The following is a 24,194-nucleotide window of genomic DNA, read 5'->3' on the forward strand; positions in this document are numbered from 1 at the left end:
AGAGAGATACAGCGTGTAATCTGTATTTCTGTATTTTCTAATCAGTCTGTACATCGATATCATGACACATCTCTAAACCAGGTGGGACTTGAACCCAGTCCTTCTGTCTTAAAGGTAGAGACAGAACCACTGCACCACAAGAGTCCCAAATGTGCCAAACGCATCCATGAATAAATGAGGATAGAAGGGGAAAAAGACATATTTGAACTGACACCAACCTCTTCTGCTTTCCAACAATGGAGGAAAAACACAAGAGAAGCAGAAAAGGAAAATATATAGAGATGCTGTTAGACAATAGAGAGATGGGAGGGTAGATTAACTTTGTACAAGTATGAAACAGTGACAGCAAGTCTGCAAACTATTTTGCATGCCTCCAGATTTTATTTCTTCTACAGCTAAATAATGATCACGAGAAATGCAAAACAAACCAGTGATCCAATCTCACTTGCTTGTCAAATGGGAAAGGGAATCTGAATAGTAACAACACAAGGAGCTTAGTATCTCCAAAATAAGAACGTTAATTAGAAACAATATTTTAAAGTTGCACTAGCTGTGCAAAGTGAGTTATTTTGGAAACACATTTACCTTGACTATGCGTTCATGCATCCTTGCTTTCCGGTCATTGCCTGCAGTCTTGGCCTGTGCAGCAGCAGACTTGTACTTGTCCATTCTCTGTTGAAGGGCCTCCATGAGATCTTTAGGGGGAGGTGGGATAGCTGCAGACATGAAAAAAATAACCCTGCTTCAATCAAAAAGAGCTTATTTCTGTATTTGCAAATTTTGCATCAAGTCCCTGGCTCCAAAGGTTCAGCCACATTTACCAAGAATTTGGAATCAATCCAAAGCTCCACTTTGACCTTCTATTCTCAGGTATGTTGACTAACAGTGAGAACAGAAAATACAGAACAACCATTGTCTAAATCAAGTTGGAGTCTCTTTACAGAGTTAGGACTTGGTATAGTTGAAGTGAAGACCTTATACTCTCCATTAATGATGACATTGTACAATGAACCCTGTGAATTCTTTGAATGCACAAAGAATAATTGGGACGTTTAAAATATGGCTCTTCCTAGATACAGAAATCCAACATGTTTGCATTGCAAACTGCAGTTGTCCAAAACCTATACTTTGACAACTGGAAACACAAGTATTCCAGTACATGGTAAATGATATATAGGAATGCTAAGTCTCTAATAATATAAATAATGATCTTGTCTAACAGACAGAAAAGCTATGACAAGTTAGACATGAGAATACGGAGTGAAATCGGAGTAGGGGATACTATTCAATATGATCATGGCTGTCGCCTTTCATTAAGACAGACAGAGATGGAATGTTGATCTGGAAGGGAATCAGGGGTTACAGGGAAAGGGAAAGAAAGTGGACATGAGGACGAGGACACAACACAATATGTAAACAGTCCAACTAAGCAAGGGGTCATACTGGACCTGGTTTTGGGAAATGAGCCCGGCCAGGCAAGTGAAGTTTCAGTCGGAGTTGTGACCATTTTAAGATCATCATAGACAGGGATAACGGTAGTCCTCAGATGAAGGTGTTAAATTGGGGGAAAGTGAACTACCAACAATATTCTGTAGAAACTGGAGAATTTTGATTGAAGGTGGCTGTTTGAGGGTAAACCTACAATCGGACAGGTGAGAGTACTTCGAATGTCAGTTGATAAAGAGTTCAAGAGTGGCACATTCTTGCGGCAATGAAGGATAGATACGGCAAGTTACGCGAACCTTGGATGACCAGGGACATTAGGACTTTGGTCAAAAAGAAAAAGGAAGCGTACGTAAGGTCGAGGAGGATTGTAACAGATGAAACCCTTGAGTAAAGTAGGAAAGAACTTTAACAAGGAATTAGAAACATGAATAGAGGTCATGAAAAGTTGTTAGCAAACAAGATTAAGGAGAATCCCAAGGCTTTTCATACACATATTAAAAAGAAAGGTAGCCAGGGGAAAAGGTTGGCCCACTCAAGGACAAAGGAGGGAATGTGTGTGTGGAGCCACAAGAGGTAGGTGAGGTCCCAAACAAATACTTCATGTCAGTAGTCAAAGAGAAGGAATTGGTGGAGGATAAACTCAAGGAAATGAGTATCGAGTTTCTAAGCCAAGTTGCTATTAAAAAGGAAGAGGAGTTGTGCATCTTAAAATGTATTAAGTTGGATATGTCCCCAGGTCCTGATGGGATCTATCCCAGAATATTGAGGCGGCAAGAAAACAAATTGCTGCAGCACTGACAGACATCTTTGTGTCTTCTTTGGCCATGGGTGAGGTCCCAGAGGACTGGAGATTAGCCAATACTGTCCCATTGTTTAAGAAGGATAACAGGGATAATCCAAGAGATTATATACCTGAGAGTGTCATGTTGGTGGTCGAGAAATTATTGGAAAAGATTGTCAGGGACAAGATCTTACGCATTTAGAAGTAAGTGGACTTATTAGCGATAGACAGCATGGGAGGTCATGCCTCACTAACTTGATTGAGATTTTTGATGATGATTGATGAGAGATAAGTAATTGATATCCAAATGGATTTCAGTTAAGCCTTTGATAAGGTTCCTCATGGCAGACTGGTAGAAAAGATGAAGTTACACAGTATTAGGAGTGAGCTGGTAAGATGGATACAGAACTGGCTTGGTCACAGGGGACAAAGGGTAGTGGTGGAAGGATGCTTTTTGGAATGGAAGGTTGGGACCAGTTCTGTTCAAGCGCTTTCTATTGAAGGTTAATGTACCATTTGCTTTCTGCAACTTTTTGCTAACTTGGTGATGAAGGCAAAAACAAAGTACAATACTGGAACTCTGAAATATAAACAGCAACGTCTGGAAATACTCTGCACATATAACAGTCCCCAAAGGAAAACTCCGTTAACATTTCAGGTTGTGATCTTTCATCAAATCAACAATCTGCCAATATTTGCTAGCTTTCAACTACTTAAAAAAAATTGATTTATACTATTCCTGTCAGAATAGGGGATTCCATAATTCTTTATTTGATATCTTTGTCTATTCACTTAACTTACATTCTTTCACAGCATTTTTACATCCCGCCTAGCTTAATTTTCAAACTTGTACTGTTAGCAAATTAGATACACTGCACTTAGTCCCTCAAAAAGCATAGACATATATTGAGAATAGGTGAGGCGCAAGCACTTATTGTTGAGATATCTCACTAAATCCTACCAGCTAACCTAAAATGTTACATGTTTATTCGTTGGGTGAAATTTTCCTCAAATTCTCAGAGCTACTCAAGGGTAGGTGGAGAATCTTAAATTGGGGAGAAGGCAAAAATTTAGTTTCCTGACATTGTCTACCAAAAGGGATATGTAGATGCACAATCACAGAATGTGCTGAAGGCCAAGATAAAAAAAACAATTGGGGGTCTCGGGGGAAGTGAGGGATATGGGGATCAGGCAGAAAAGAAGAGTTGATTTATAACCTCAGCCGTGACTGTATTGAATGGTAGAGGCTTGACAGGGCATATGGTCTACTCCTGCTCTTATGTTCTTAAGATGATAAGGTTTCAGATCGTCTGTTCACACAAACAATTTGAACTGAATCGAACATGGAGAACCAGGGGACATCGACTAAGTTAATCGAGAATAGAATGAGACATTAACTTTTACTTTTTCACAATCATTGGGGTTGAGTACTAATGAGGAATTTCCCTGAATTTACCCAGAGTTCAATTTATTCCTTAAACTTTCCAGGAGCTAAGGGATGAGACATCAATGCTCATTACATTCAAGTTAATGGGATTTTAAGGGGGCAGACTTCACTGGTCTGTTCCTGCCCATTGTCCATGGACACTTGCCCATTTTGCATAAATATGCAGTCCAGAGCAGAATCAACAGCACTGTCTGGGAGTGTTCAGACTTCTATTTGTCACATGCTGAGTTACCTACAAGTGGAAAGTACAAGAGGATTGCTAAACTAGAGATGAAATAAAGAAAACAGTCAACATTTCTGATCTCTACCTTGTGACTCCAAAGGAAGGGAAGAATACATTACCTTAAACTGTTATGCTGCCCATGTCTCTGATGTGAACGATCATTTTTAACAGGTAAAAAAGTATAACAAATTGCATTCCAACACTAGACTTTTGCTTATATTTCAGACCTCCAGCTTTTCCAGTATTTGGCTTTGCTTTTGAGTTAATCACCAAGTAAGTGGTTGCAGCAAGTAACTGGGAAAGCAAATGTTAAGTTAGCCTTTATTAGAAAGGACTTAAAGTTTAAGAGTTGTGAAATCTTGTTAGCGTTGTTTGGGCTTTGCAATACTGTGTGTAATTAGTCCTCTTTCTTGAGGAAAGTTAACTTGCCTTTTAAGGAAATACAGCAAAGGCTTACTGATCTAATTCTTCATTAGCACAGAATGAGAAGAAACACATGGGTTGCCCGAATCATGAAGACCACATTAGGATTTACCCTTCAAAAAAGACCCACCTGATGATGACATCAATGGCTGTGAAGGAGACACGGTTGGCACTGAGGGAGCAGATGACCGAGGAGGGGCGATTGACAGTTGCTCCTTTGGTAAACGATCTGGGGAGAGAATGTGGACTGAAGTTATCAAATGGCAACGGCCAATTCTACAACTTTAGATCCAGATTTGCAAGCTCAGAATGAACGCAGTTGGTCAAAACTAGTCCCGAGAACAAAGAAAATTACAGCAAAGGAACAGGCCCTTCAGCCCTCTATTTTCCAAGGATCTGTATCCCTCTGCTCCCTGCCCATTCATGTATTTGTGTAGATACACCTTAAATGACACTATCATGCCCGCCTCTATCACCTCCGCTGGCACCATGTTCCAGACACCTACCACCGTCTGCGTAAAGAACTTTCCACGCATACCTCTCCTAAACTTTCCCCCCTCTTACTTTGAACTCGTGATCCCTAATAACTGAGTCCCTCACTCTGGGAAAAAGCTTCTTGCTATCCACCCAGTCCATACCTCTCATGATTTTGTAGACCTCAATCAGGTCCCCCCTCAACCTCTGTCTTTCTAATGAAAATAATCCTAATCTACTCAACCTCTCTTCATAGCTAGCGCCCTCCATATCAGGTAACATCCTGGTGAACCTCCTCCGTACCCTCTCCAAGGCGTCCACATCCTTTTGGTAATGTGGCAACCCGAACTGTACGCAGTATTCCAAATGTGGCCGAACCAAAGTCCTATACACCTGTAACATGACCTACCAACGCTTATACTCACTACCCCGTCCGATGAAGGAAAGCACGCCGTATGCCTTCTTGATTACTTCATTGGTCTGCGTTGTCAACTTCAGGGTATAATGGACCTGATCACCCAGATCTTTCTGTACATCAATTTTCCCAAGGGCTTTTCCATTTACCACACAAGTCGCTCTTGAATTGGATCTTCCAAAATCCATCACCTCACATTTGCCTGGAGTGAACTCCATCTGCTATCCCTCCACCCAACTCTCTAATCTATCTATATTCCGCTGCATCTCTGACAGTCCCCTTCACTATCTGCTACTCCTCCAATCTTAGCATCATCAGCGACCTTGCTAATCAGACCACCAAACCTATACGAGAAGACTTTCTTTCCACCCCCCAACTGTGTAGAAATCAAAGGCCAGCTGACAGAAGCATAAAGATGTATTCACGACACAAATACACAACGGATCTAGTACATACCGAAAGGGGGTGGGAGGCCATTCAGGTCCACAGTCTCTCCTCTGCCCAGTGCTTCAAGAATAGGATCACATTTCTGGGTTGAACAGAAGGAATGAGCTGTTAATGGACACAAGTCAAGTCAACATTTTCTGGACCGCCTCCAACTGAGAGAAAGGCAGAACCGGAACCATGCTGGAGCACCAGACTATCATCTCCCTTTCCCATCCTACAGATACTACTCAAGGACACAGGAATAGGAGTCGGACATTCAACTGGATTGTGTCTGAACTACAATATACACCGCCATATCCCTCCTTGTTTTGGTAAGCCTGAACACCTTGCCCGAATAAAAAGTAACTTTCATCTTTTCAACTTGCTTTTTTTGGTGAACTTTGCTCAAATCAATAGCTAAGGTGCTTATAATAACAGAGAATGGAACTTTTTCCATTTCATATGCTTGGTCCCAAAGCTCCCTGATGTGTGGGAGTAAATCTGTGTTTTTCTTCCCCATTACATTAACCATGTGTCCAGGGGTTTCTCAAAAAGAGGGGCTGGTTACTTTATTAGTTCTACAGTAGTTTTGTGCTTTGGGTCAATTTTAAAAGGAAGCTGAGACTTGCAAAATACACATCCTTTAACATCCAAAGCCACAAAACTAGGCTCGGCTGTTGAACCCAAATTGGTTTGTCTACTGAAGGATGGACCAGCCATTAATGTCTCAACACTGGAAAAACTGATTATCAACAAATTCACAAAACATTTACAACATGCCTGAACTAATGCTTTGAGAAGTGCATTTTGAGGTCTCCTCACCTTCCCATCACTCCACGAGCCCAGTTTCTACTGTCAGCTTGAATGAAAGGATTGCCGCAGCTTGGCATTAATCTTACCTTACTTATTCGGTATAATTTTGTTGCAAGCTCAGTGTCGCCGCTGCGTTTGGCTTGAAGTGCTGCCAGTTTGTACTCTCGCTGTCTGCCCATTACTGTTTCTTTCATGCTTGAATTCAATGATACTAAAACCGAGAAATCAAAGCTACACATAAGCAGAATAGTAGTTTCCTGTATTCTTTCAGAATAACAATAGAACCACAGAGCCACATGAAAGTAGTTGTGGGTCAGTTCTCAGTTAATTGGCTGAGAATTGGAGGTTCAAAAAGAACTATATAAATCGGTTCACCTCCTCACGCTGTCCACTTTTATACCTGTGAGGATCTCAGTGCTGGATTTCCTTTAAACCTGTCCAGCCTTCAAACTGAAAGGGGATATTCATCCCACCATTCTAGCCAAAAGCCATCCAACCAATGACCTACTTTGCCAGTTGTTGCCCATGCGCATGACATGACAGTGAAACAAACTTCAATATGACTTGTTTTAACAGCTCCACAAGGCACTTGAAGACAGTAGACAGTAGGCTGAAACATACCTTAGAAAGTACTTGCTCCGTTTTCTAGGATTCTAACTATATTTCTTATGCTTAGTATCCAGGAAGACTCATTAGCAATTCCATGTGCTCTCTAAATCAAAAGGCTTGTTAAACGTATAAACCTGCAATTTGCAGACAGTCAGATTTCTACAGTGTGAAACAGACCCTTTGGCCCAACTTGCCCATGCCGACCAGATATGCTGAATTACTCTCTTCCCATTTGCCAGCACTTGATCCATATCACTATGTATTCATGTACACATTCAGATGCCTTTTAAATGTTGTAATTGTAACAGCTTCCACCACCACCTCTGCCACGTCATTCCATACATGCACCAGCCCCTGCACGAACAAGTTACCCCTCAGGTCCTTTTTAAATCGGTCTCCTCTCATCTTAAACCTATGCCCTCCAGTTATGGACTTCCTACCTGGAGAAGAGACTTGGGCTATTTATCCTATCCATGCCTCTCATTTTATAAACCTCTACAAGGTCTCCACTCAGACTCCGACGCTCCTGTGAAAATAGCTCCAAATCTCTCTCTCTACAGCTCAAACCCTCTAAACCCTGGCAACATCCTTATAAATCTTTTCTGCATCCTTTCAAGTTTAACACCATTCATATAGTAGGCGAACCAGAATTGAACGCAGTATTCCAAAAGTGGCCTAAGATTTTAGTATTGACCTAAAGATGACATTTCAGGGCACTACTATAAAAGAGATATTCAAGAACAAGGAGCTAACATTACACTGCAGTTTCCTTAATCTTTGCAACAATGAAACTGCTGCCAATCCCCACTGCTTTTCATTAACATGGGTCTTCCTCCTCAATGGACCAGATAATACAACTTTCGTCCATTTATGTCGGTTTAAACAAACTGAAAGTTTCATGGCTAACATCTTTGATCGAGCAAAATGCAGCAGTCCATTTTCATGTTTCATCTTGTGCTTTAAAAATAACTTGCTTAAATTCTTATGCAGCTCTTGCCAATCTATTTTCAAATGTACTTTAATAGCAATAAGAAAGAGGTACATTAAAATTAAAAAAGGCTCCAATGATCATGCTTTCTCAAATATATTGCATCCAAGGGTTGGTCTGACATTTTCAAACTTTCACTTTCAAATGGAAAGGTAATTAAGGAAAGACAAATTAAGACACAAATCCCGCATTTAAGGATCCCCGCATCCCCTGAATAAATAAAAACATATTCCAGTTAATCTCCTCATAAGATGAGACCTCAGTGTCAATTTGACTGATGGATACCCACTGGCTAGGACAACAGGGAGAACTGCGCTATTTTGCTTTGAACTTGTGTTATGAAGTTCAAAGCATGTACTGTACCTTTAAGAGCAAGAGAATGCTGTTCTGAACTGACAGCTTTCAAGCATCTGTGTATATGACTAGATGGCAGTCTCAAAGTGTACCAGAAAATTGAAAATGTGTAACATTTGACTGTGAAATGGATACCTGAGTTTTGGTTGCTGTTTTGACAACAATTTGAATGTAACCAATCGAGTTTAAATTATGCCCTAGGATACGAACATCCAATCAAGTTTGAATTTATTGTTTTGCCAACATCAAATCCATGAGCTGATCTGATGTTGAGGAGTATAAGAATGCAGACATTTTGACAATTGGTCAGACGGCAACAAGTGAGACTCCTGGAGAGCTAATTGGCCATTTTAATATGATGCTCTCAAAGAAATTAGTAAACACTTTCGATCAAAGGTACCTTTTCATGTGAAACATACTCGCAGCCGGAGGAGGAGTGAAGACACAGAAGACGACAGCAATTGTGCGGTTTTGAAATTAAGTTGATGTAATTTTAATAAGTATCCTTTTGGAACAGCATATTGTTATAGAGTTGGAAGCATATGGTAAGCAGCAGGCCCTGATAACATCCTGCCAACAGTACTGAAGATGTGTGCTCCAGAACTTGCCTCTCCCTTAGCCAAGATCTTCCAATATAGTTACAACACTGGCATCAATGAAAAACAGCCCAGGTGTGTCCTGTACACAAAAAGCAGGACAAATCCAACCCGACCAATTACCGCCCAGCAGTCTACTGTCCATCATCAGTAAAGTGATGGAGGGGTTATCAACAGTGCTATCAAGCAGCACCTGCTCAGCGACACCCAGTTTGGGCTTCCTCAGGGCCACTCAGCTCCTGATCTCATTTACAGCCTTGGTTCAAACATGGAATAAAGAGGTGAATTCCAGGGGTGAGGAGAGAGTGACAGCCCTTGACATCAAGGTCGCATTTGACAGAGTATGGCATCAAGGAGCCCTGGCACAACTGGAATCAATGGGTATCAGGGGCAAATACTCCTCTGGTTACAGTCATACCCTGGGCAAAGGAAGATGGTTGAGGTTGTGGAGGGTCAGTCATCTCAGCTCCAGGAGTCTATGCAGGAGTCTCTCAGGGCAGTGTCCTAGGCCTAACAATCTTCAGCTGCTTCATTAATGACCTTCCTATAGTCATAAGGTCAGAAGTGGGGATGTTCGCCGATGATGCACAGTGTTCAGCACCATTCGCGAGTCCTTGCTCAAATTCAACAAGACCTGGACAATATCCAGGTTTGGGCCAACAAGTGGCAAGTAATACAGACAATAACCATCACCAATAAGAGACACTCTAACCACCACCCCTTGACATTCAACAGTATTACCATCACAGAAAGCCCCTGTCAACATCCTTGGGGTTACCATTGACCAGAAACTCAACTGGACTCACCACATAAATACAGTGGCTACAAGAGCAGGTCAGAGACTAGAGATACTGCGGTGAGTAACTCACCTCCTGGCACCCCAAAGTCTATCCACCATCACCAAGGCAGAGGTCAGCAGTGGGATGGAATACTCCCCACTTGCCTGAATGGGTGCAGCTCCAACACTCAAGAGGCTTGACACCATCCAGAACAAAGCAACCTGCTTAACTGGCACCACATCTACAAACATTCAATCCCTTAGCCACCGGCGCTCAGTGCACACTGTTGCTACTATCTACAAGGTGCACTGCAGAAATTCACTAAAGATCCTTAGACAGCACCTTCCAAACCCACAACCACTTCCATCTTGAAGTACAATGGAAACAGGTACTCGGGAACACCATCAGCTGCAAGTTCCCCCCCAAGCTACTCACCACCCTAGCTTGAAACTATACTGCCGTTCCTTCACAGTCGTTGGGTCAAAATCCTGGAAATCCCTCCCTACCAGCATTATGGATCAACCGACAGCAAGTGGACTGCAGCGATTCAAGAAGGCAGTTCACCCCCAACTTCTCCAAGGGCAAGTAAGGATGGGCGATCAATGCTGACCAGCTAGCGACACCCAAATCCCAGAAATGTAGTTAACTCAGCCACATTAGGGGCATTTAAACAATCCTTGGATAAGCATATGGATGGTGATGGGATAGCGTAGGGGGACGAGCTGAGAATAGTTTACAGATCGGCGCAACATCAAGGGCCGAAGGGCCTGTTCTGCGCTGTATTGTTCAATGCTCTAACACTCGAGAAACTCAACACCATCCAGGATAAAGCAACGGCACAGTGGCTCAGTGGTTAGCACTGCTGCCTCACAGTGCCAGGGACCCAGGTTTGATTCCAGCCTTGGGCGACTGTCAGTGTGGAGTTTGCACATTCGCCCTAAGTCTGCGTGGGTTTCCTCCAGTTTCATCCCACAGTCCAAAGATGTGCAGGTTAGATGAATTGGCTAAGCTAAATTGCCCACAGCATTAGTCAGAGGGAAATGGGTTTGGGTGGGTTACTCTTCGGAGGGTCTGTGTGGACTCGTTGGGTGGAAGGGCCTGTTTCCACACTGTAGGGAATCTAATCTAATGAATAAAAAAAAGAGAAAGGGGGGGATTAGAGTTGTAAATAGTTGTTGTTTGATGATCACTTTTAGAGTTAAAAAATAAATTGATGTTTTTATTTTACATAGTAGAATTTGGGAGTTCTCGGTCACTCATTTTAACAGATTACAAGGTGAGGTGAGTTTTTCTGGGTGTTTGGTTTAATTAACACAGGGGTTCACCACCGTGTCGTAGCACTTGTGCCCTGGGACATTTTACTCCCACTGGAGAAGGTACACAATTTCATGTTTCTTTCAAGGAAAAAAACAGCACCTCCATGAGTGCATCACTCCCTGAGCTGCGGAGAGCCAGCCTGACAAAACCTGACACAGGTTTGAAATCTCAGACTGAAAAGCAGGCAAAGTCAAATTTGTCAGCTTAAAAGGGGGAAAAAAAAACACCCTCCAGAGATAGAAAACTTGCACAATGCAAGCGATCCTACCTGCTCTGTTATCAGACACGGGGGGAGCTGCCTCCACTTTGGCAGGCACTGGCACCTCCACAGGCAGGTTTGGTCTTTTGACTGAAGGAGGTGGAGCAACCTCAGATACAGACATCTTTGGTTTGGGTAGTAAAGGAGGGGGTGCAGGCTGTGCTGCCGGCACTGGATGTTCGCTGGGCACAGCCAAGTCAATTAAGACAGATTGGTCTTCTGTTAAAGGTGCTGATGTCCCAGAGGCAAGTGGGGTCTTTGAGGCATTACTACTTTTGCCAGAAGCCACTGGGGGTGGGATGTCCTCTTCATTAATCTGCTTTCCCTTCTTCAGCGATGTAAGCATGGACTGCAAAGTCTGAAGAAAAATGTCAGAATAAAAAAAATTAGGGAAATGAAAGGAAATATATTTTTCTGATTATGAGCAGGAAGATTTAAATCCTAGAATATCAATTTCAAGACAGTAAATATTTAACACGCTACCAACAGGCAAAAGGTGGGACCTACTTCATAAAATGGAAGGCATAATCTGTGCTGGCATTTCAATGCAATAGCAAAGGGAGATTGCATTCAATATTCAAGCAGAATCGCACCACATAGTATGTGTATTCAATTCGACGACCCAGGAGGGAATTATTGAAGCATTGGTCAACAGTATCTGCATCATTTGGAAAAGTGTAAAACACAGTTCTTGGGGTCCTACACCTGCAATCACAGCCAACTCCCGAATTCCTACCAGCTAAGTAAAATTACAAATACGATAAAGCCAAATGACTTCTAATTATAGTGGATAGTCAGACAGAGCTAACTCAGCAAAACCCAGATCAGGCGGGTACCATTTACACAGTTCTTCAGCCAGTGGGTACATTAAATACGCAAGAATGTTTTTTCCAACCTTAAGGCCACGTTCATATCTCCGAACTTTGGAACTCTCGCCAGACTGTTTGGCATTGTCGATTGCAGATCTGTACATGTCAATCCGCTCCACCAAAGTGCCTTCTAATCCGCCAGTAACTGCAGGCGTCATATTGGACTACAGTTAAAAACAAACAGATTTCATTAGAGTCAAACTGAATGGCACCTACAAGGAAAAACATCATCATGGATTTAAATAGCAAGTTAATTTTAAACCCCAAAGTGAAGAAAACAATAATGCTTAAATTTGTCATGATTAGTTACAAAACTAGCAAATTCTTGAAGATACCAAACTAACTTAGCTGGAGGCAGTGGCTTAGTGGCAATGTCACTACACCATCAGTCAAGGACCTCAGGCTAATGTTTTAGATACAGGGGTTCAAATCACACCAAAGCAGCTGGTGAAATCTGAAGTAAGCAAAATATTTGTCATGAAGTTTGATTAATAGCAACCATGTAACCGCTGTTGACAGCTGCGAAAAACTATGCAGTTCACTAATGTTCTTAGGGAAGGAAATCCGTCGTCTTCGCTTTCCCTGGCCTACCGGTGACTGCAGACCCACAATGCAATGCTTTTCACTGCCCTCTGGTCAATTAGGAATGGTCAATAAACGCTGGCTTAGCCATGAACAAAGTTCTAAAAAGTTGGTGCTTTGTTGAATGAACTGATTGGCCATATCAGATACAGGACAGGGATTCTTATTTTAAAAAATAGCTCTGGAACCTTGTTCTAAATTCAGGCACAATTTCTGGGATGATTAGGTCTCTGACTGGAGATAACAATCCCAAGTAATGTGAAGCCAAGTACTCTTCATTTGACTCAATGGACATCCCCATATTAAGTCAGCCATCAAATTTGGTACAGTGCACATCATTTAGCACATTCTCCACAAAAGGTAAAAACTGCCTGTCAAAGAGGTCACTTTAAACAACGAAGAGAAGTCTTTCAATTTGAATGCATAATTTCCAATTAAGACGGTGTTTCCTATAGCACTGGTGCAGTCCTGGACTTAAGTCACCAGACCGAAAGCGTTAACTGATTTCTCTCGACAGATATTGCCAGACCTGCTGAGCTTCTCCAGCAATTTCGGGTTTTTTTTGTTGTTGCTCAAAATCTATTGGTGTCTTCTCTAAAAGATGAAAACATCATTGAAATTAAGCACCAAAATAAATATTGTTTGGTCCAGCAATTCCCTCCTCCTTCCTAAATCTTCTGAAACTTTTAGTCAATTAGTTATCCTCTTTATTTTCAAATGCCAGGATTGATCATTGAAGCAATGACAGATCTGCACTGCAATATATTCCATTTCCTAATAATTCATCAGGCAAAATAAAACTTATCTTGTCTTTTCCTTTAGAGTTTGATCTAATCTAAACACAGTGGTGTACTCCACTCCCAAATATGGCAGCATTATTACACAGACCATTAAATAAAACTCTCAAATAAGAGAGACTTTAGTCCCTTCTTGAAACATCACGCAAATAATATCTGGAGATAAACCCTTGGGGGATGGCACCCCATGAGGAGACTGCATCTTTTTTCAGAAGGAAAGTAACAAGACAAACAAAGTACACCAATTACAGTGCCAACAACAGCATTCACAGCAAGAAACAAAATCAACCGCTTTTCCTAAATGTGCAGTGGCATGAGACCATACACTTACCTGTGGAATAGAGTCCGATGTGAGTTTACTTTCTACAGGGGAAGGCACATTCTTGTTCTGTCTATCCTCCTCAAGCACCTCATTCAGTTCAGCCTAGAAAAGCCAAAACTTTAAATCAGAACAATGTCAAGATATAATAGTTAAAAATCACACATCACCAGGTTATAGTCCAACAGGTTCAATTGGAAGCACATTAGCTTTCGGAGCGACACTCCTTCTTCAGCTGGTAGTGGAGGGCTCAATCCTAACATACAGAATTTATAGCAAAAATAATAGCATTATTTTAAACACAAGACAAACACCTTATCCACAAACATTACAGAATGACAAGTGCAAAGGACTTTTAATATCAGCAAAGAGAAGAATTTGGAGAGTAGAACTTGGAAAACAAGAAGGTTTCACCCTAATGGGGGAAAGAGAAAAGTGGAGAAGGACAAAGAGGAGATGGGGGTGGTTTGTATCGATTTAGAAAAGTGCGTTTAAGTGTGACATGGCAAACTTGGCAGTCAAGCTAAGCCCAGCACAATCCCACAAAAACACTGATAATTATAGATAGCCCATTCAAGAGATTTCGGTTGAAAAACAAAGATTGGTCAGCAGTCTGGTACTTCTTCAAAAAGGTGAACTTGAAATCTTACTACCCTTCAGAAGGGTTCTCATTTTAACATCCCAAAGAAGGCACCAGAAAGGAACAGCACACTCTCAGTGGAGGGTGTTACAGTGGAGTGGTAATCCAGATTGGGTATTCAAATGTCAGCAGTGGGATCTGATTGTGTGGTCTTCTGGCTCCACAGTGAGAATGGTATCACCAAGTCAAGGCTACTGAACTGACAGCAATCATGCTTTTGACTGTGCATCAGTAATACCTGGAATAACAATGCACTTGTGACAAGCAGAAAGAGGATGACAGTAGACAGAAGTAAACCAAGTGCTTACTGAAGGAGCAAGATGACAAGCAGTTCTTGGAATAGCGAGCAACAGAATAATAGTTTTGCAGTGGGATTGGAAATGGGTAACAAGGTGTAAAACCAATTATATTGACACACCAATGCTGGATCTTCCAACATCTACCTGCATTCACTGATAGTGCTGGATGTAGAGTTACAGTAGGAAGTCTCTTCAATTGAAATGGTTACAACTCTGTGTTACAAAAATGTTTGGCAGCAATATGCATAAATCAAAATGCTAACAAAAGAGCCTTACTATAAATAGAAGTAAGTATTAAATATAGTCTTAGACATGTAAAGTATGGTCGCTGTTAGCTCTGACTGCAGCAGGACTGGAAAGCAGCATTTAGGCTGCTTCAAGACTTAATAGAAAAATATTGTTTTACGTTTTGAGCAGGTCACACCAGAGTGGTGCTGGAAAAGCACAGCAGCTCAGGCAGCATCCGAGGAGCAGGAAAATCAACGTTTCAGGCAAAAGCCCTTCACCAGTGAGGAGTCAGGATTAGTCTGTGAAAGCTTCTATATGTAAAGATGAAATCCAACGCACCATTTAAATGCGGAATACACAACAGGTTCACTGAATTCTCCAATTCTCTGGTAACATCATATTATACAACACCCACAAATGTGGGCATTGCAGTCTCATATGCTTCGTATTACAAAAGACTTAAAGGTCTGAATCTAGACATTTACTAGTTTCAATGTTAGGAATAGAATCAAGAATGATGTAGTGATTGTAATGAGGTCAGCCAGGTGGAACCCTTGTAAATGGGGTTCCCTGATTGGGGCTGTTAATCCGGATCAATCAGGGAGTCCTGGCTGACAGATTATAAAGAAGGGTTCAGAATGTCTGACACCGACAGCTGGCTCTAAGGGGGCTGGCCCAGTGTCAAGGACCTTCCACGCATAAATACAGTGTGACTTGGTGACAGGATACCAGCCTTTTGTGGGGTTATTTCAAATGGGATCCCATGACTAAAGCAAGGGCTCCTCACAAAGTATAGCTGCTGTCTCAAACATCCGTGCTGGCACTGAATATTGGTGACATGTTGAGTGGTATAGGTATTTAGGTCATAAACCTCCATGATTCTCCCCATTACCCACCAAGCTGAAGACAGTGAAATCAGTGAATATTTTAAAAGATTTTCAAAGCTATTTACCATCAAGTCTGCATCATCATCCACATCACCATCATCATCATCATCATTGGCTTCTTCATCAAGGTCCTTCATGCACAGAGCAGCCATTCTCTCAATATCTTCCATGGGGAGTGGGACTACAGAAACAGAAGGCTTTGTCAGGACTATACACTTTTATTCTGAATAACCTCGAGTGGCTTTTCCACTCCCCACTCAAGAAGCATGATGGCGATAATACCACTTTTGAACTCACTCCTCGTGCTTATGGGATCAGGGTTTAAATCTAGCAAGGTGCATAGAAATTCTAGCCTATATAATAACATATTTGGAGTAGTTTTAGCATTTTCATTTAGGAATTCAGTTAAAAGGAAATTCTAAATGCAAAGTATTCTTAATCCCCCACACGCCTACTCGCTAAGCTGCTTCTTACGCCAAACTTCTGAATAAAGGCTTGGTCATCTGTCCTACTATCCACCTGTGTGGCTTGGCATCAAATATTGTTTGATAATGCTCCCTTGAGGATATCTTGGGATGAACTCCAACAACGAAGACAGTGGATCAATGCAGGTTACTACTTTTGTAAATTAGCAGAATCAAAATGGCTGCTGAGGGAAAAGAAAACTACATAGGTGTATTTCCCAAGTTTGCCTTCAAAAAGTATTAATTACAGCCCCACAGTTTATTCAACAGATGGACCGGGTGGGGACAAAAGGAATGCCCCAGTTGGCAGCAGCAGTACTATTCTGTGAGAAAGCTCCAGGGGGATTGTTGAGCATTCCAGCAAAACCAAGGCTCGACATTGCATCAAATCTCACTTGGTTACCTGGTGATCAGGTCAAGAGAGATGTATTTCCAGATTTCAAATATGCTAAGTTTAATCAGCAAGCAGCAGTTTGCCCAATTCCAAGAAGTTTAAAAGGAATAGTAGAAGAGGTGAAGGAACAAGGAGTCTGACTGTCTCCTTCATCAGGAAATAATCTCTTGAGAATCGAGGGCATTTAAAAAGAAGAAACTGGAGGTAAATTATAGCTTGTGATGGAAATGATTGTAATGAACAAAGCTAAGTAGGGATCGATTAATCGCTACACGTTTGCATAACCATACGGAGTATCCTGTACATACACCACAAGTGAAAAATGTTCAAGCTCAGGAGTTCTCTGAACACAAGGCTAAGATTCTACTCATTTGAAAGAGAGAAAAATACTTGGGATTTATGAAGCAGCATTCATGTCCTGAAGGACCTCTCAGCCAAAGAGACATGTTGAAGTCTCATTAAATTGCAGTGTGGAAAATACAGCAACTAAATTGTGTACAGGAAGATCCTACAAAGAGCCATGACGTAAATGACAATTGCAGAGTGGATGGGCAAATTCTGGTCAGAACATCGGAAATAATTCCAGGTATGATGCAAATAGTTCCAGTGGTGAATACTGACCATCTGAACAACAGGAAGCCATATCTTCTCCCAAACATGAACTACACTACCATCACTCAAGTCCCATATAGTCAACAGATTTGGCAGCATCAATGGAGTGAAAGCGCCACCCTGCTTTTTTGCCAGAGTTGCTGTGAGACCTACTGAGTTTCCCCAGCAATTTCTGTTGTTGTTTCTGATTTCCAATATCTGCAGACCTTGTGTCCCCGCTATCTCTCCCGAGTCAACATCAGCCAAAATTTTAACACAGAGCATCACTGGTCATCAGAACAAGGTAAAGTCTGGATACTCTGACGTGCATGTCCTTGTCCACCAGCAACAAAGCTCAAAACAGTGACAGAATTCTTATTTGTTTCTTCTATGAATGAGGACAGCTGCACTCAGATCAGGGCAGATTGGTTCATTAATGATACTGTCACTAATTCAAATGGAACCCTTTATCACAGTATAGAATGGGAGCAAACTGAATCATCTCCAGCAAATTACTTGTACAGCACAACCCTACTTTGTAACCACCCATCACTCAAAAGCCCAAAATCTCAGGAGGACGCCATCAGCTCCAAACCTCAACATTCTAATTTGGACCTATATTACTGTTCTTTCACTTTGGCTGGATCAATATCCTGCCACTCTGACCCACTAAAACATCACCATTGCCATGACCGTTTCAGCAGTTCAGGTAGACATCCTGGGGGATGGGGTTTTAGAGCATGTGGAGCTAATTCAGTGTTTTTTAAGAATATCTGAAATGCTTTAGTGAAGTTAAATTCAGGACTTCCTTTCCAGCTGTCCAGTGAAACATTCGTTGATCAGTGCAGGGGTCTGACGCAAAAACAACTGGGCATTTACTTAATATTCCTAACATAGCAAAATTACCCAATGGGCTTCATAGGGATTTTTCAAACAAAAAACAAAAGGCTGCAATGAGGTTGGGGTAAATGACCAAAACTGTGGTCAAAGAGATAGGTTTTAAATAGTCTTCAAAAGAGAGAGCAATGTTTAGGGGAGGAACCCAAGAACCTTGACAAGCAGAAGGTAGCCACCAATGAAGCCATTAAAAATCAGGGATGCTCAAGAGGGTGGAACTGGAGGAGCACAGATATCTCAGCAGTGTTGCTGCAAATCGAAAGAAATAGGGTGGGATTTTAAAATCAAAAGGCTGCTTACTTGGATACAACATCAGTTAATATGTGCCACAGCAGTGTGTAAAGAGCTAGAATATAGCCAGTGGAGTTTTACAACCTATTGACATTTGAGTTAAGGTTTCTAAATGCTGTCAAGATTCAGTTACAAGAAGATAACACTAAGCTCATGAGTATTAAAGGAGAAAGAACATATGCCTTTTAAAAAATAATTCAGACTAGATTCTATTTGGAATAACCATGGGTGTAAACTATCCACATCTCCTTACAGACTCTCCACTAACTAACATTTGTTACTTGTCTCTAAACTCCTGGAGGTTACTACTGCCAAAAATCAAGGGAAGATGCAGTGAAGGTGACAGATGACATACCTTTTCCTTTAGGTTTTCCTCTGCTAGCTGGTTTTTCTCCAGTAATCTCCGCCAGTTCAGCTTCAAAATCAGCATCACTTTCATCACCATTTATATCCATCATCATACTGTCATCAGGTGAGAAGTCTACCAGCAACCCAAGCTGTGAAGACAAAGATCATTAAACTCAATGGCAATGTAAACAATGACAGTATCTCTATACAATGACTTCATGGAAAGTTTGCAACTACTGGGATAAATTTACTGCATTGAGAAAAAAGGAACAGAAAGGGAAATAAAATCACATTTTCAAATGTACATTTCACATGTGGCATTCATCACTTCAAACATCCGACCACTCCGTGATAAGCCCATACGAACCCACGAAAAGACCTTCAGACTTCACCCATACACGTTGCAATCACAGTATCACAATGGGCAGCAAAATAAAATATACAGCAAATTCAGGTAAATCTTAGTCAATACCTGGACTCCCTGAGGTACTTGATAAGAGCTGGAAACTCAGCCCACTACACATCACCTTGCTACAACATTCAAAGTACTTACATTCAAACACATATTAATGTGAAATACTAAAGAAACAAATCTTCTTTCAACAATTCTCTCTTAAACTCTGCCTTTCCAAATGCTGCCAGTCTTCTTGCTGTACCTGATGGACTGCCTTTACTGGCACTAACATGAACACCACAATGTCATTACGTACGCACACAAAAGGTTTGCAGTTGCTTTTTGCTGGCTTGTCACAATATAGACAGAATACTGAACACACTGTTTAAGAGATGATGTACTGTAAGTAAATGCAACCTAGTAGTGCAGTATGCTGTTGATTCACAGCCAAATCTTATAGTAAACGGCACTGGTTAGTATTTTCCAATTTGAAATAATAATATTTTCAATAACTGAAAAAGCACACACAGCCAGCATTCTTCAAGTCCCGAGTACAACATGAAATAAAGCTCAATACCACCAGATCACAAATCAAAATCATCACACCCCTTCACTGGCCTTGGCCGCCATTGATACCAGAACATGCATCCTCTTAGGTTAATGTCACCTGATATTAAATGCATTAAAAATGGGGTAAATTTCACTTGGAGAGATGTTGATTAAGCACACAAGACATATTTGTATAGTCTGCTATTGGACTAGTAATCCTGAGGAACAAGCTCAAATTTCAAATCTCAGGGAAGGAAAAACTGGACTTGAAGGTGTCTTTTTAAATTTTATTCTGTGAATGGCATTTACTGACATGATTTTTCACCGTATTTTATAACAAATGCACTTGACAATAAAGGATATGCATAAAGTATCTAAGTTAAACCAATACAATGTTAGACACAAATGGAAACATGCAGAAAATGGTGACCTGCTGTAAGCTTCCTGGAAGAAGTTCATCTCTTTGTGGGACAACAATTTACGCAAACCTGTAACATTTACTGGGTCTTTTAAAAGACCCAGTATCAACCACAGCCTGGTTATTCACTTCTGGGTCTGAAGGTTCGAGACCCATTAACAGGAAGTGCACAAAATCAAGGCGCATGCTCCAATACAGTACTGAGTGAAAGTGCAGAGGGGTTTCCCAAACTACGCGAGCCAACACTTACCACTCAAACGATACAACAAACATTTCATACAATGACTATGCATCAAACAGAGACTATGCTTCAAACAGGACTTAATTTGTTAGCTAAACAGAAGGCCTTGCGGCTTAATAAAGGATGATGTGAATACAGTTGTTCTTTTGCTTTCATAAAAACCCTGTGATTTGGCAAAATGCCAGATTGTCATATGTGGGATTCTGCTGTGCACAAACTAGCACTCCGTCCCATTACAAGTTGACAAAACTTCAAAAATACTTAGTTGGCTGAAAAACGCAGTGGCGGTGTAACGCACAAACAGAATTGCAAGTCTTTCTTAGTCATCTGTGCCAGCTTTCCCTGAGTGACTGACAGCATAATCAAGTCAATATTTAACCCTCAAACAACACCACACAAAAACAAATCATTACATATAACAGGACCACCATTCAAAATAAAATAAAACCACTGGATATACGGGGCACTTTGGAACGCCCAGCGGTTGCAGAAAGCACCTTATGGATGGGTGCAGGAGCAAATTACTGTAGGTGTTGAAATCTCTATTGAAAACAAAAAATTCTGGAAATCACACAGTGGATCAGGCAGCATGCGAAGACAGAGCAAGCTAATGTTTCAAGTCTAGTTGACCCTTGATCAAAGCTGACATGAAGTGTGGAGGGGACGGTATTCATGCAATATCGGAAATTGAGAACGGTAGAACAATTGTCAAAACTTAAGAACAGGTCGTCCCACAGGGGGACATGGTGACAGAGAAAGCAACAAGTGAAGCCAAAAGGGGAGAAATAGCAGCAAGTTCACAACCTGAAGGTATTGAACTCAATATTAGATCCAGAATAGATGGATGCAAGTTGCTCTTTAAAAGATCCCAAGGAAGGGTTACACTAGAAACATTGACTTCCCCACCTCCTGATGCTGCCCGGCTTGCTGCATCCCTCCAGCCTCCTGCTTGCCCACCTTGGATTCCGTGCATCTGCAGCTTCCTTTTTAATAAAAAAACAAGACGACCGCCTGAACGTTGCCGGATCGGCGGCGTCTGTGGGATCGTGCTTTGCCAAAACTCTGGTCTTGTCCTCGCCCCTGTGCGAGACTTATCTTAATAGTGGCTCAGTGGTTAGCACAGCTGCCTCACAGCACCAGGGACCCGGGTCCAATTCCAGCCTCGGGTGACTGTGTGTGTGTGTGGAGTTTGCACATTCTCCCCGTGTCTGCGTGGGTTTCCTCCCGGAGTCTAACCCAAAGGGTGGCTTGGCCACGCCAAATAGTGTTAGGTGCATTAGTCAGAGGGAAATGGGTCTGGGGAGGTGGGTCACTCTTCAGAGGGTCAGTGTGGACTGGTTGGGCCGAAGGGCCTGTTTCCACGCTGTAGGGAATCTTATAAAAAAATCTAACCACCAACTGGGGCGGCGAAAGGGCGCTATGTCAATGCAGCTCCCCTTCCCTGAGTCGTGGCCTCACTCACCTGTCGGGCTTTCGCCGCTCCCCGGCCCTTAGGCTCAGGGGATCTCTTATTCCTGTGCATTTCGGAGGGAGGGTGAGGGAGGGAGGGAGAGGGTGAGTGAGGGAGGGAGGGAGGGAGGGAGTGAGGGGGGAGGGAAGGGGTGAGGGCGAGGGAGTGAGGGAGGGGGAGGAGGTGAGGGAGTGAGGGAGGGGGAGTGAGTGAGGGAGGGGGAGGGAGGGAGTGAGGGAGGGGGAGGGAGGGAGTGAGGGAGGGGGAGGGAGGGAGTGAGGGTGAGAGGGGTGAGGGTGAGGGAGTGAGGGTGAGGGTGAGGGAGGGGGAGGGGGTGAGGGAGGGGGAGGGGGGTGAGGGAGGGGGAGGGGGTGAGGGAGGGGGAGGGGGTGAGGGATGGAGGGAGTGAGGGTGGGGGAGTGAGGGAGGGGGAGGGGGAGTGGGTGAGGGTGAGGGTGAGGGAGTGGGTGAGGGTGAGGGTGAGGGAGTGGGTGAGGGAGTGGGTGAGGGTGAGGGAGTGGGTGAGGGTGAGGGTGAGGGAGTGGGTGAGGGTGAGGGTGAGGGAGTGGGTGAGGGAGTGGGTGAGGGTGAGGGTGAGGGTGAGGGTGAGGGAGTGGGTGAGGGTGAGGGAGTGGGTGAGGGTGAGGGTGAGGGAGTGGGTGAGGGTGAGGGTGAGGGAGTGGGTGAGGGTGAGGGTGAGGGAGTGGGAGTGGGAGTGGTGCCGCGGCCTCTCGCCTCCCTCACAGCCTCAGGGAGAAACCCAATCCTTATCCTGCCGTTTACTTGAAGCGGGGCCTAGATCAAACGGCATCACGGTTCCCCATCTCTCCAAACTCCAAACTCTAAACTCTAAACTCGGAGATTGTTTTAATCTCTTTCCCCCGTCGCTCTCACTCCGACGGGCTTTAACTCCTCGGTGATCAACAACAATCAGACGGCTCTGCCCGCACTGTCGCAAAGACTCCGCGGGGCGGGGCGGGAGGGGGGAACGGCCCGCGGCGTCGCAAAGACGCCAACGGCGCTTGCCCATACTGTCGCGAATAGGTTCGCCCCCCCCACCGTGAAAGCCGGCCCTCCCGTTGCATGTCGGGAGCTGTAGTGCGCGGCCGTGCCGCGGGTCGCTATGGGGGGGGGGTAAGGTAGGACTACAATACCCAGGGGGCGCCGCGCGCAGGGGGGGCTGGCCTCACCTGAGCGGGCGGGAAGAGGCGTCGTTCGTCTGAGGAGGCCGGTGGGTGGGAAAGTCAACCCGTCACCGGCGAAGATTTAAACAGGCCGTAATCTTAAATAATAATTGTTCGCGTTTAAGAAAGTAATTGGTGGAAGTGGGATTGTTTCGAGAAAAATGAACCCCGAAAGGGGTGAGGTCGTTGAGGAGGGGGGGGGGGGTCAGTCTGGGGAGTTGCCCCTTTTATTCCCCCCTTTCCTACAGCCTCTTCCCCCCCCCCCCCCCACACAACCACAAGAAAGTAATTGGAAGTGGATTTGATCCAAGAAAAATGAACCCCGCACGGGTGGGGGGGTGTCTGGGGAGTTGCCCCTTTTTTTTACCCCCCCATCCACAACCTCTGCCTTTGAACCAGGGATGCCAGAGGCTTGGGCACAGGATTAACCTGGCGCTGCCTCCCGGTTAATCATAAACACCGAGGGAGTGCTGCACTGCTGTGGGTACAGTCTGCCAGGCTGGGAGGTGCACCGCCCCCGGCAGTGTAAGTCGGGTTCACATGTCTTTCCCCCACCCCCCAAACAACCCAAGGGACGCCTTCATTTCGGGGTTTATCCCCCCCTCCATCAGCCTCCGCAAACAAAAGGTACAGGACCTGATCAGGCATCCACTAGAACTCTGTGGGAAGCTAGGGAAGTGATTGCTGGGCCTCTTGGTGAGATATTTGTATCATCGATAGTCACAGGTGAGGTACCGGAAGACTGGAGGTTGGCAAATGTGGTACCACTTTAAGAAGGGTGATAAGGACAAGCCAGGGAACTATAGACCGGTGAGCCTGACCTCGGTGGTGGGCAAGTTGTTGGAGGGAATCCTGAGGGACGGGTGTACATATATTTGGAAAGGCAAGGACTGATTAGGGATAGTCAGCATGGCTTTGTGCATGGGAAATTATGTCTCACAAACTTGATTGAGTTTTTTGAGGAAGTAATAAAGAGGATTGATGAGGGCAGAGCGGTAGGTG

The 24,194-nt window shown here is 43.4% G+C and overlaps 1 protein-coding gene across 1 annotated transcript in view; it reads right to left on the reverse strand.

The window, feature by feature from the left end:
• cc2d1a (coiled-coil and C2 domain containing 1A) overlaps positions 1-22,101 on the reverse strand; it is a 71,572-nt gene extending 49,471 nt beyond the window's left edge. Inside the window, exons 1-10 of the mRNA XM_060854911.1 lie at positions 22,021-22,101; positions 18,964-19,105; positions 16,037-16,152; positions 13,930-14,022; positions 12,246-12,383; positions 11,360-11,708; positions 6,535-6,659; positions 5,666-5,738; positions 4,451-4,549; positions 586-716 (exon numbers count right to left, since the gene is read on the reverse strand). Coding sequence (XP_060710894.1) covers positions 586-716; positions 4,451-4,549; positions 5,666-5,738; positions 6,535-6,659; positions 11,360-11,708; positions 12,246-12,383; positions 13,930-14,022; positions 16,037-16,152; positions 18,964-19,105; positions 22,021-22,080 — 1,326 coding nt within the window. The 5' untranslated portion in view covers positions 22,081-22,101. The remainder of the gene's footprint in view (positions 1-585; positions 717-4,450; positions 4,550-5,665; positions 5,739-6,534; positions 6,660-11,359; positions 11,709-12,245; positions 12,384-13,929; positions 14,023-16,036; positions 16,153-18,963; positions 19,106-22,020) is intronic.
• Positions 22,102-24,194: the final 2,093 nt, after the last annotated feature.

Source organism: Hemiscyllium ocellatum, chromosome 45 (genome assembly GCF_020745735.1).
Source record: "Hemiscyllium ocellatum isolate sHemOce1 chromosome 45, sHemOce1.pat.X.cur, whole genome shotgun sequence".
Classification (NCBI taxonomy): domain Eukaryota; kingdom Metazoa; phylum Chordata; class Chondrichthyes; order Orectolobiformes; family Hemiscylliidae; genus Hemiscyllium; species Hemiscyllium ocellatum.